General features: G+C 41.2%; 1 protein-coding gene across 1 annotated transcript; it reads right to left on the reverse strand.

Annotated features, from left to right (window-relative positions):
• Positions 1-56: 56 nt before the first annotated feature.
• TMBIM4 (transmembrane BAX inhibitor motif containing protein 4) lies at positions 57-7,972 on the reverse strand. Its single transcript, XM_001235092.6, has 7 exons — positions 7,853-7,972; positions 6,232-6,340; positions 4,918-5,023; positions 3,335-3,368; positions 2,447-2,564; positions 1,768-1,813; positions 57-1,304 (listed from the first exon to the last, which is right to left on the reverse strand). Exons 1-7 carry the CDS (start codon positions 7,944-7,946, stop codon positions 1,098-1,100), a joined length of 714 nt encoding a protein of 237 aa, XP_001235093.1. The 5' UTR covers positions 7,947-7,972; the 3' UTR covers positions 57-1,097.
• Positions 7,973-13,101: the final 5,129 nt, after the last annotated feature.

Genomic DNA, 13,101 nt, shown 5'->3' on the forward strand with positions numbered 1-13,101 from the left:
TGGGTTCTACCGTAAGTCTCCGAGTGCGTTGGCGGCAAGAAACCCACGGGCTCCAGTACAAGGAAAATAGTCAGGATTTTATTTGGGTTACTTCTATGCATTTCTTAATTTGTAAGACAGAAAGACCACCACACTCGCTCGAACAAGTTATAGCTGTACTTAGCAATATTGTTAGCAAACTTCCAGCATGGAAAGCACCCGCTGTTCTTGCTGCTGGTAGGAAATGGAATGCTCCTTAGGCATCAGGGAGCCTTTCTGCCAACACCCCACGGTCAGGATAGCCACGGGATAACAATGCTTCAACACCGAGCAAGAAGTAAGAAAAGGCTTCAAAGCTGTAATGCTGCCAGTTGCTCCAGGATTCCAGCAGCTCTGCACACAGCCCAGCTGGAAGAAGTGGCCCGGCAGTGGGAATTACGCCTTCCAGCCATGCTTTGCTGCAAGAATTGACTGAAGATTTTCTAATTTCTTATTGAAAGACCATTAACCTTAACATACACAAGAATCCAGCTTCAAATGATTTTCCAAAACACTGAAAGATAGGCAATAAATCATCCTTAATGAATGAAGAGCGTCTCCGTGAAGCGACCTCATAATCTCCCAGCTCACATAAGGGCTCAATGTTAAGAGCAGAACCTCCCTTTCACAGACAGCATTCCATTTTACCAAACCAAGACTAAAAGAAATTTTAACTCAGTAAAACACTGCACATACATTACATTTGCCTGCCTTCACGCTGCCTTACACTGCCAATCACAGAGGAAACGTTTCCAGCAGCTACAAAATTGCAGTCAGAGACTTTCTGAGAGCACGACCCGGAGCAATCAGAAATTGGCAAACATTTTAATTGTGAATTACATCAAGTGCAAGTTAAGTAAATAAAAAATGGAGTGGAATTGGATACACCACGTCAACTAACCAAAATACATATTCTAGAGAAGAACGTAGACTGAGAGCTTCCCCCTCACCTCAAAGGAGGGCTGAGTACTCACACAGTGAAAGAGAAAGAAAGATTCAGTCTCTAAAAGATGAGAGCACACAGTTTGTAGATCATCCAAGCCAATACTATTCGGGTACTTCAACCACATCCCCGCTTATTACTTCTTATTAAATGCCTCCAGTAAACGTAGCAGGTTGAGGAACAGATTGATGATGTCCAGGTAAAGGTTGATGGCAGCCAGTATGTACTCTTCAGGGGATAACTTGTGCATCAGCAAGTGAGTGTCATAAATAATAAATCCACAGAAGAGAAGCGCTCCGGCAGCAGCAAACACCAGCTCCATTATTTCACTGTGGAAAAACACCTGGAGGCAAATGAAACACACACACAAAAAAAAGTAAATTTCATTTTCTTTTTAATATTAAAAGTTTGCCTGTATATATGCCACGCTTGAAACGTGGGTACATACTGTCCTTTTACTGTTATGCACACACACAAATAGAGTAGTAAAACGACACTTCAATGTTCTTATGTCATATAGTTCCCAGTCAAACAACCTTGTTAACTAAGTGAAAAGTATGTTCTCATAAGAGAAAGCAAACTCTGTTTGCCAGGACAGTAACAACAAAAGACAAATTAAAAAAAAAAAATCCAATTAAGATTCAACTCTCCTTCCCCCTTCCTCAGAGAAGTAGTGCAGCTCAACTGACAACACTGTCAATCAGCTCAACCACCACTTTTGTATCAGCAAGACCAGCACCCACCAAAAATCTGAATTGGAAAGGAATGGTTAAAAGATCAGCAGCATAATCCACAAGGTATCTTACCATCAAGAAACATGAGAAGATTAAAATCCACAAGCAAGCAAAGAGCCTGGAAAAAGAAAATAAAAATCTGTGAGCAATAGCAATACCTTTTGTTTTAAATTTTACTTAAAGTCTCTTCCAGTAATTAAAAGGAGCTTATAAGCAAGAGGGAAATCAACTTTTTACGTGGGTAGGTAGCGATGGGACAAGGGGGGGATGGTTTTAAACTAAGAAAAGGGGAGATTTAGATTAGATATTAAGGGGAAGTTTTTCACTTAGAGAGTTTTTAAGGCACTGGCACAGGCTGCTCAGAGGAGCTGTGGTGCCCCATCCCTGGAGGTGTTCAAGGCCAGGCTGGATGGGGCCCTGAGCAGCCTGAGCTGGTGGGGGGCAACACTGCCCACTGCAGGGAGTTGGAACTGGGTGGGCTTTAAGGTCCCTTCCAACTCGAGTGCCATTCTATGTTTCTCCTCCCATAAAACCTCCCTGTAATATATTTGGTAAGAAAATGTCCTTAACTCTTAGATGCCAACTGTTCATTGGTATTAGCAGTAAAAGTCTGTTTTACAGAGCTCTCAAAAATTATCTCTTAAATTTACTGTTAAATTTGAAACAGCTCCATTCTGTCTTGGTGAAAAATACAGCTAAACTGGTTTTCCAGTGTAAATATTATGCTTACAAGAATCATAAGATAACATACCCTGCTCCAAATTTGCTGAAGTCTCTCTTTGACTGCAAGGTATACGCAGTCAGTCCAAGAAATACAGCAGTCGTAAGAATGAAGGCTTGCAGGACAATGGACACATCATAGAAACTCACTATAAACCAAAAAAAGCAAACTGTCATTTAGAGAACACCACCCTGTGCATTTGCTATGCTATCTGTTGAGGAACTACTTACTTTCCTATCTGTGATTGTTTACATTTCTGAGAGCAAAAAGTGTTAATTACGCCTGAGCTTGTCTTTGTGCTTCAAGGTGGTGAGCACACGATTTACAGACCCTTGCACTAGTTATGGCATTTATAGCATAGCTGTAGCTTCTCAAATGGAGATAACAGATCTTCTGTACTCACACAAGAAAGGATAATAATTATTTTGTGCCTTGATGGGTGAGATCTTAAGTAAAAGGCTAGCTGAGTTTTTCATTGTCTTTAAACAAACAAACAAATTACAGAACAGTCCTCTGAAAAAAATGCTTTAAGCTTTATGATAAGGGAGTAGGAGGGGAAAGGTAAGAAGTGAGTGGAGCCTTTTACTTTCTGCCTTCCATTTTTAAGTACATTTCCACAAATCACATTCTTTCTTTTTCCACTAGCAGATCAGCTCTGCTGAGAGATGCCTTATAGGAAAGAGCACTGCTGGCTGTTCCTAAAGAATGGATGGAAGTTTATTCAATTTCATACAGCTTCAGTCCTGGGCCAGAACCCAGTTTCCTCTTCTGATACCCAAAGGTTTTTCCTAGATTCATATCATCATCATTTGAAATTTCACATCTCACTTAGGAATCTTATATGACTATTAGTATAACATAATGGATTCCTCTTCCATTTTATGTAATGAATCATAGAATAGGATGGCTATCGTTTACCTGTAATGGCAACTGTAAATGCTTCCAGGAGGGTCTACAAAAAGTAAAAACAAAAAATTACAGGAGTAAAATAAAACACCACTACCACTTGCATGGAGACTTCACACACAGTAAGATCTATTCTGCTACATAATCCCAATATGTATAGCACTAGATCTCCCGATAATTTTTATACATGATAACATGTTTCATTTTCAACAAGAAAATTACAGTTGTATTGTCTTACTGTTCTGGAAGTTGTTATGATATATAACAAGAATGAAATATAAACTGAAAATGAATGTGTGACAGCAATCGTAAGAAAACGGCCATACAGGTTTTCTATTCAGGGCACTCAGCATTCTTACCACAATCCTTACAATCTGTTCAAGGGGGATAGAAGATTTCTTAGAGCTGCTATTGGAATTGAACTGTTGCCATCTTTCTGTATACTTTTCAATATGCAAAATACTTCCAGCAAACACTCTCAATGTCTTATTAGACAGCTTAGTATCAAGTTCTTCCTCTCCTCACTCATCAAGCTAACTTCAAATCAAACATATTAATGATGCCTGGACCAAAGACCAGCACGACTCCTGAATTTTCCTAAAAGGTAATTTCAATTTAAGTTTCATTACAAGAAAATAGGAGAAAGTATCTATGGCATGAACCAAGAGATCAGAAACGACAGAACGTTTAACTCAATTTATCACATGCAATTTTTAATCTTCCTACGCAATGTCACACTTCAACTGCCACGCCACAAACTGCCACACCACATTTCCTGAAACTATTACAACACTCCCTCTTACAGTGGTAACCATTTAAAGGTTTTGTTTGTTTGTTTGTTTGAATAATAAAATAATAATAATAATAATAACTCTCTGGAAAGAGTTCAGACCTCAGGAAGAACACAAATCAGTGATAACTAAACTCACCTATACATTTACACAACAAATCTACCTTCCCATTGTATGGCAGATAAAATTTAGGCAGCTCCTAAAGCAGCAAATTCTGATGGTGCTGCTGTGACTTCTTTCCAGCAGACTGATTTGCCACATAGTCCAAGATGTCCAGCAGCAACAGTTAGCCTACATCTAACATCTGCAGGCAGGAGACTGAACTTTGAGGATAGCTTTGACTTGTTTGTGTTGATTAAGAATTGAGCATTAACACATACAGCTGGCTGTACTGTCTGTCTTCTGCTGGAGGCTGTCCATTAAGCAAATAAGGCAAGCTTTCTTCTTCACTACTGAGCAGTTTCTTAGAAACTGGTATCAACAGAACAGTGAGAGCAGCAAGATAAATACAGATATACAAACACAAACACACATAGACAAAAATAAATCCTGTTCATCTGATTTCAAACTCTAACTCTGTTCCTGGAAAAAAAAAATGGTAGCCTCTAATTCAGGTTTCTTCTATCTAAGAACAACCCATGAATATAATCTCCAAAAAACACCCTATATGTTCATAAAGATCTGAGTTGTATTTCGAGGAATCTATGAAAAATAAAATAGCTACCACTAGCTTCATACGAGGAGTTCATTTGGAAGGAAGATATTCTATGGACTATTAACAACTGAATTTATACCAATACTTACAAATCCAAAAAGCAGGTATAAGTTAACAGGATGCTGGTGTCTGTAGAGGGCCAGTGCAAAGCTTATAGCCAAACATCCAAACACAGATATCAAAAGCAAGGCAGGCCTGTAAAGTGCCCATATGAAAAGGCCATCAAAATTAAAATATCCACTTGACTACAAAGCAGTTTATATAAAACCAACCTCTTAAGTGATAACCTAGAGAGAGACTTCTCTACAGATTCAAAGTATAGTGAATTTTAAAATAAAACTGTTCTAAAGCATATCAACATAGAAAATCAGTTATAAATGGTACAAGTAAAGACACTGTTTTCATGCTGTAAATTGCTCAGGAACCCATCACCTACACGAAGAGAAAATCCATCTGAACTTGAGTACTATTTTCAAAGCATACACAGTATTTTGTCACATACAGAGGGAATTGGGCTATGTTTTAATTTTTTTTTCATAAGCACCTGAATGCAACAAACATGGGCACTGACTGTACCAAAGAAAATCAGTACTGCTCAGTAAATATTGCCATAATTAAATCATTCAAGAAGAATGCTTTAAGAACTAGACTAAAAGCAAACACAAAAGCACAATGGTTCTAAACGACCAGAACAATTTTTAAAAAGCAGATGTAATTACAAAACTAGTTTTACAACATCCACTGCAAACAAGACAGCTTATACAGAAACTCATCTAGTGTTTGATCCTCCTTTTATATTAGGGCTATGAAGTGAAAATAAATGCAAAGTCTGGAAGTACACTTGGGAGAAAACTAGAACTGGACTCAGTGGTCTCCTCCATTCCCCATTTGCTCTTCTCCCCTACTGTTCACTGCAGTTTGGTTTAGAGACTTCATTTGTCACAGGGGAATCGGACAGGCAAAGAGAAAGAAACCCACAGAATTTGTAGAAGGCTGATTTTCACGAAAAACAACAACAACAACAAAGAGAAGATGGGGAAGGAGGGAGAAGAGTAAGAAATGACCCAGCTCTCTGGAACAGACACATACGAACAACAGCATTCCAAACTAGAAATGTCAATAATTCAGATGTTCTGCAGCTGATACTGTGAACAGGTAATCATACTGTAAACATTACAATAAAAACCTTTACTATTGATTAAAATATACTTTAATAACTATAATAGATTTTAATAGTAAACTATAGAGAAAAATATCAGAGGAAAAAAAAGTGATTTCCTAAAATGATTTCCTAATCACTCACAAAGTTTCTATTACCAAAACATAGTGCATGATTAGGAATACAGAAGTGTTCCAGAGCAACTACATGAGCTATACTTAACACAGGGATAAACAGTGCTTACCTTTCATGAACAAATGCCTGTACTCCGGTGGAGTACAGAAAAATTGCAGATGTGACTGTGGTCAAGAGAACCTGAATGGACAGAATGCTGTAGACTTTTCGTAGAAAAGCTAGAATAAAGAAAATGAAAATTGAATCAATTCTCAGTTGCACTTCGAAAGCCCAATACTAAGTCAGACAGAATTTTTCTGTTTGAAATGAACCATTGGCAACTCTTTATTCAGTGAAAAAGCACAGAACAAAATGGTAATAAGCCATTTTTCCTTAAGACATTGATAGAGTAGTCCAACAAAATTACACTTTTTTTTCTTGCACACTGTTAAATATACAACAATGACAAAACAAATAAACATGTAGGAGGAATTCACTTCAGACTGTTGCAGGAAGTTCATCTAACCTCACTAGGAAATTACCAAAAGTATGGATTCTTCATCATGTTATTTGTATCTAATGGACCCAAACGGAGAATGATTAGCTTGGAGGTTGTATGGAGACAGAGAGAGCTAAGTATTTTTTTTCCAAGGCAATTTCTTCTTCTTTTTTTTAAACAATAAAATCTATTTCATTGACCTTTTGCTATGTGAGATATCATTTATCATCATTTGCAACTTGCACTGTACTGTGTATACAACTACTGTACTAAGTTGTACAGTAGTACAACTACCGTACAGTAGTTGTATACACAACTACTGATCTATCTGTAGATCTCTACAGATAGAAGCTGCCAAAAGGAATTCCTCAAGTAAGCTAACAGGCTTTACAATTCCTGAGAGAGTGGGTCAGGACTCTATGATACAGTATGTCATACAGATATCCCTGTTGTGAGTGGAAGATCAAATCCATTAGGTAAAAAAAAAACTCAGCAAGGAAGAATAAGCTTCCACTGAGAAGCAGTCAGTCTTCACTAACACAGTTTAAACAAGCATACGACCACACGCTAAGAGAAACTGAGTTAAGTCTGGCAGCGCTACCTGCCAGATGGAACAGTTAAAGATCTTTGTGAGGCACGAGGGAGGGGACCCCACTTTGTTGCAGCAGAACAAGCCCAGGAGCAGCCTGCTGGCCGGCACAGCCTTCTCCCCACATGACGAAATGCATCAGCAGCTTTGCTAATCGTGGTTGCTCCTTCGTATTTTTGCTTTCGCTTCCAATCAAAATGTACTTTTATGGAGAGAGATCTCCCGTTTGTCAGGAATGGCTAATAAAAAATCCACGGCATGCAGCTGTTTTTGCTTTAAGGTGTACCCAAAAACAGATTTCAGCCAGAGTTACCGATGAAGATACCTCGTGTGTGTTTAAGACGTGCATGTTAGCAGCAAAGCAGCATTCCACAGCTGCTGATACGACCTCACGGCACCCAAAGGCTTACGCTAAGGGACAATATCCTGATACCTCTCAGAAGACATTAAACCCCTCAAATCCCAATGGCTAAACTACTGTCGTCACGGGCACCGACGGTAACATTTATACACGTAAAAGCAATTCACTTGGGCTTCAAAAGGCCCAGCCCAGCAAGGGTTAACAGGAACGGGGGGGGGGGGACCTAGGGAAGGAGGAGGCAGCAGTGCCTTCTCCAGCGCTGGCTGCGGGCACCCGGGGGCCCTCACCCACCCCGGCCCTACCCATGCGGATGTGGACGCTGGCCGAGGCCACGTTGCTGCCGTAGTTGAAGTCATCCTCGATAGAGCTCCGCGGATAGAGCTGCTCCGCCGCCATCGCCGTCTCTTCGCAGCACTCACTCCGCTTCCGGGCTCCGCAGCGCCCCGCAGGGCTCCCAGCCGAGCGGCCGAGCGCCTCGATGGCGGCAGCCTCCTACCCGCAGCCGCTGTGGGGCGGCGCTGCATCCGTCAATCCCGGCTGCGGCGGGCGGTGGCGGTTGTCAGCCCCTCAGAGGGCCGCATCGTTCCGGCCCTTCCAGAACAGCCCAATTCCACAGTACCTCACAGGAGAGCCTTCGGGCGTTTGTGTGCGTTGGCTCTGCCACCTATAGCTTACATAAACGCTTCGCGCAGAGTAGAATTTTATTAGGCTTTTCCCTAATTATACAACGTATCCCTCAACATAAATCGACTTTATTTCAATGGAGCACAAAGATGTTGGGCATTTCTCACACCTTACTGAAGATTTTGCACAATTCACCTTTGTAGGCTTGGAATCGCCCCAACAAAATTACCCAATGTGGTATTCCCATGTAGGAATCCACAAATGATACGAGTTTGGGCTGTGGGACAGAGAATGCAAAATGGTATTTCTTGACTTGTGAATGTTGCCAAAAGCATTCCAAGAAGCTGAAGACCTAAATAAACACTTTAGAAATATATGTAATAGGTTTGACTCAAAGAGCTTTTAAAAACTGGAACATTGCGGCCTCTACTGTGCTCAGATCCTCAAGGGACAAGTAAATAAATTATACGATTCTGTGATGAAATAATTTAGAGCAAAGTTCTTCTGCTGAGCTGACCTCAGATACTAAGTTGCAGATACAAAGAATTACGATCATTGCTTTATATTCTGGGAAGAATTTATGGTTTTCATAATGTCCTTTTGCATTTTTAATTGCTGTAGAGTGGAATCTGCCAGCTTTAATCCTGAATTTGGAGATTTATGCATTGTTTGTGTTGCTGAATAGCAACTGTTTTGAAATAATTATGATGTCTTGTGTCTGCCTTTGCTCTTCCAGCATTTTCTCAGTGCTGGATATTAGAATCATAGAATGGCCTGGGTTGAAAAGGACCACAATGATCATTGAGTTTCAACCCCCCTGCTACATGCAGGGTCACCGTCCACCAGACCAGGCTGCCCAGAGCCACATCCAGCCTGGCCTTGAATGCCTCCAGGGATGGGGTATCCACAACCTCCTTGGGCAACCTGTTCCAGTGCGCCACCACCCTCTGTGTGAAAAACTTCCTCCTAATATCTAACCTAAACTTCCCCTGTCTCAGTTTAAGACCATTCCCCCTTGTCCTATCACTATCCACCCTTGTAAACAGCCATTCCCCTTGCTGTTTATACGCTCCCTGGCCAGTGAAATCAGAGCTCCGTGGTGCAAGCTCTCACAGGAGCCATCACCTGCTGGAGCTCCGCCAGCTGGGCATTGGCTGTCACCTGCAGCTGCCTGATCACTTCATGGGCAGTGAGAAAGCTGTGAGGAACATGGTCTTGGATGTGTGCATGCAGCTAGGCATTTAGGTGACGTGGGTCCAAACACTTTGCAGAATGCAAGAGGTAATTAGTAGATATATACCATGGAGGCTTTGTTTGTTGTCTCAGGTTTTCAATTTGATAAAGAAAATGGGATCATTATTAGTGGTTCTCTCAAGTCTAGTTAAGCAGTAGTAAACTAAAGTCAGCTGAGAATCACTAAGGTGCTAAGATAAAGTGGGATGTTTTCTTCAGCAAAAAAAATGAACTTTTGCTATCAAGACTATGATGGACTTCACTGGAGCTGCAATTCCCCCTTTTGATCTGAGAGGCTCTTTATTCCCTGCTTCTGTGAATTAAAAGGGTTTTCCCTTCTCTATTTAGATAGCAAAGAATATTTGCCTTTCAATATCCTGAGTAACTACTACAGGCAGCATGCTTTTGTGAGGCTGGAAAAAGGTGCCTCTTTATAGTGAAGTTGGAAACTGCTGTGTACTATCTAACTCTTAATGATAATTACTATTTGGAAGTCTCATGAAAATGATAGATGGTCTCAGTTCTGCACAAGGAACAGAAAATTTCAGAGTATCACAGGGAAAGGACTTGAGCAAATTTGCAATTAGTCTGAGCCTAGCAGAGACCAAAGGAGAGACATAATAGTCTTTAAATACTTTATAAACGGTCATAAAAGGGTTGCAATTCTCCAGCTGTGGGGACAGTATCAAATAGGAAGCAGTGTTGTTTAAACTGCAGTAAGGAAGATCCAGGATGAAAAGTTGAGAACTGTTTTTAAGTTATCAGAATGAGGCTATTAAATACCCTGGCATTTCAGCACAGGCCAGGAGAGAGGAGGTTGCAGGAATCTGACACGTGCACCTTTGCACTTTTGCACACCAGCTTTTTGTGTGAAAGATGTTAGTCTGATGTAGCCACCAAGAAGCAGCAATGGGCTCATTCAGATAGAAAAGAGACAAAGCAGCAAATGATTCAGTGATGCTGCAGTCTGCCAGGGTTGTCACAGATGCCAGGGGAAAACTACTTACATCTGCAGTACTGATAAATGCTGCAATTTTCATCCCAAAGAGAGCATCGTACTTGTCTTAAGATCCTTCTTCTGCTTGCAGGCACATGCACAATGTGCTGGGCGTGAGCAGTGCTTTGGAGTGGAGCGGCTGTCCTGAACTCAGTTTAATAACACTGAGCCTCTGCCTGCTGAACGCCTTCAACATCTTTGCAATTTTCCATCCCTCACTTGGGAAAGCATACCTTATAAGATGCTAAATATGCCTTATAAAAAGCAAAGTATTCTTTACATTGTCTTTCTTTTCTGTACTTGATGTTTCCATAAACATATCCCCATCACAGTATTTTTATTTGAAACCATGGCGGTCCCATGGTGACTTGCTTAGGACTGGCTGGACAATTCCTTTCTGCATGTATGCAGGGATCAAAGAGCTTTCTATTCTCCAGGCTCTTGTGTGTACTCCTGTATGGGGAAAGGAAGGTCTTTCTCACTAGAGCCTTGGTTAAGGACCATGGACTCCTCAGTGCCTTTTGCCTGTTTTACATAATTAGTGGCCCTGCTGGAAAAATTCCATCTGGTGCTCGGAGGTACTTGGGAAAAGCACTTGGAACATTGTCAGGATTCTGCTTCTATCCAGAGGTTTGGTTTTAAGCAATTGTGCCAGAGCCCCTTTGTTTGCTGCAGCTTGGAGCAGTGCTCCCAGAGTGACCCCCCTCAGCACCATTTTGATATACGTCTGTGTATCTTCACATAATCATGCCTGTTGTTAAGTGGGATGAATTGCAAAGGCCGTGACTCCTGCATGGTTCTGTACAGACAAGACATGACTCCTATCCTACTGCTTGAGGGCAAGGTGTGCAGGCTCTGGGGTGCCTGCTCACACATGGGGCCCCGTGGCTGCCTGCCAGCATTCCAGCAAGGACGTAGCATTCAGTTGGGTTGTGTGCAGGACACCACTGTGTGCAGCATGGTTGTGAAACACTGTGGGACATCAAAGCAGAGATGTTTGGTCAGGTAGGTGCATCCACCTACCTGTTAAGCATTAATTTATCCCCAAATGAACCTTATTCTCTTAATTTCAAAATAGACGGCCTATTTCTATAGGGTAGAAAAATAGTTTTATTCAGTGATCAAGAGAAAACTTAATTTGAGGAACTGTACGTTTCTGTGAAATCATCCTTATGTTCAATATATGAAGTTCTCTTCGATCAGTAAAGACAACCTCACAGTTGCAAAGTTCTTCCAAATTAAATTTCTAGTTGTTCTAGTAGCTGTAAAAATGTCGTGATGTTCCTACAGGGGAGGAAAATAACAAAGAAACTCAAGGACAGATGTTCCCTCTGTTGCTCTAAAATCCCTAGTGGTGGATTTGAAAATCCACAGATCAAGGAAGATAGGTTTATCTTCTTTAATACTTACAGTTACTTGAAAAAGGCTCCACTCTTTGTCAAGCAGGTCACCAGGCTGAATTTTCATTATTCCGTGATGAAAAACTTATCTGAATGTCCCTGCAGTTTCCTAGAACCCTCATCTTTGCCATATGATCCATATTTTTTTTCCTATGAAATCCCATCTGCATTCACTATTATTATTATTATTATTATTATTATTATTATTGTAATTTGTATTGTGATTTGTCTCCTTTTTGTGCATGTGCAGTGTTGAGAAGACACACCAGATTAGTTTGGGCTCTTGGAATCCCCAAACTCAGATGCAATAAGAATTGGGCTGTGAGCAAGAACTGAGCTTTTTTCTGGCACTTGTCCTGAGAGATCTGGGGAAGGGACACAGTGTGAAAGTTAACTGAGTGCACTGGCTGGACCTTTATTCTAAGGACTGTGAACAGCTCTTAAGCAGACTTGTTGGTTTGAATCAAGAAATTTGGTGAGAGGTTTTGAGTAGTGTCAGAGGGAGAATGTTTCCTTTTGAGTACAAGACTTCTAAATCAACATGTCTCTACAGTTATTAGATTAGCACTGATAGTTAATAAATTAATCCTAGCATTAGGGCTGCAAGGCTGCTTGCAAACTCCTGTAATCCCCTGAACAAGGTCATGGAAAATAAACCTGAGATGTTCAGTGTCTTTTAGCATTTTCAGACAAAAATGCTAAGATTAGCAAAGGGATTTGGGGCCATAAGGTGCTGTTGCCCATCAAGGAGCCTCCCTCCTTTTCTTCCCACTCTTCGTCTTCTTCTTCCAGGTCTAGAAAAGAGGGCAGGGATGGTGTAGGCAGACAAGCAGCAGGCTGAGGATGGGAGCATGGGTGTAGAAATGTGTGTCACATAGTGGCTGAGAGGAAGGACTGCTCTGCTCAGATTTACCTGCCTCTTCAGATGGACATTTGAGACCTGCAGATGAGGGTGGGGAGCTCCAGGGCGTCTATGCGGCATTAATTGATGGGAAGTGGATGCAAGCTGTCTCCCTTCAGTACAAAAATTGAGTCCAACTGCCCAATGCATTCAATTTCCAGTGAAAGACATAGCTTTCTGTCATATGGGGTCTGGCTGTACTCTCGTTGAACTTGAAAGGATGGTCCCAACTTGTCCTTGGCCCCAAGGACAGCCTTGCAACCCTTAGTTTTCCTACTTTTGTTTTCCAAGCAGAATGGCCTTCAAGACACTTGCTGATGCTTTACAGTATTGAAAAATATAAAGAGAAGTGCAAAGGTGGTGTGAGAGGTTTATTCTGGTGCTGCTGGAACAAGA

Source organism: Gallus gallus, chromosome 1 (assembly GCF_016699485.2).
Source record: "Gallus gallus isolate bGalGal1 chromosome 1, bGalGal1.mat.broiler.GRCg7b, whole genome shotgun sequence".
Classification (NCBI taxonomy): Eukaryota; Metazoa; Chordata; class Aves; order Galliformes; family Phasianidae; genus Gallus; species Gallus gallus.

Bases quoted from the DNA above. Each gene is read 5' to 3' on its own strand.
- TMBIM4 (XM_001235092.6), bottom strand. From the start codon at position 7,946: ATGGCGGCGGAGCAGCTCTATCCGCGGAGCTCTATCGAGGATGACTTC. The intron at 1,814-2,446 runs GTATGTTATCTT...TTCTTTTTCCAG, and splicing joins TTCAGCAAATTTGGAGCAGG to GCTCTTTGCTTGCTTGTGGA. The intron at 1,305-1,767 runs GTAAGATACCTT...ATTTGCCTCCAG, and splicing joins TCTTCTCATGTTTCTTGATG to GTGTTTTTCCACAGTGAAAT.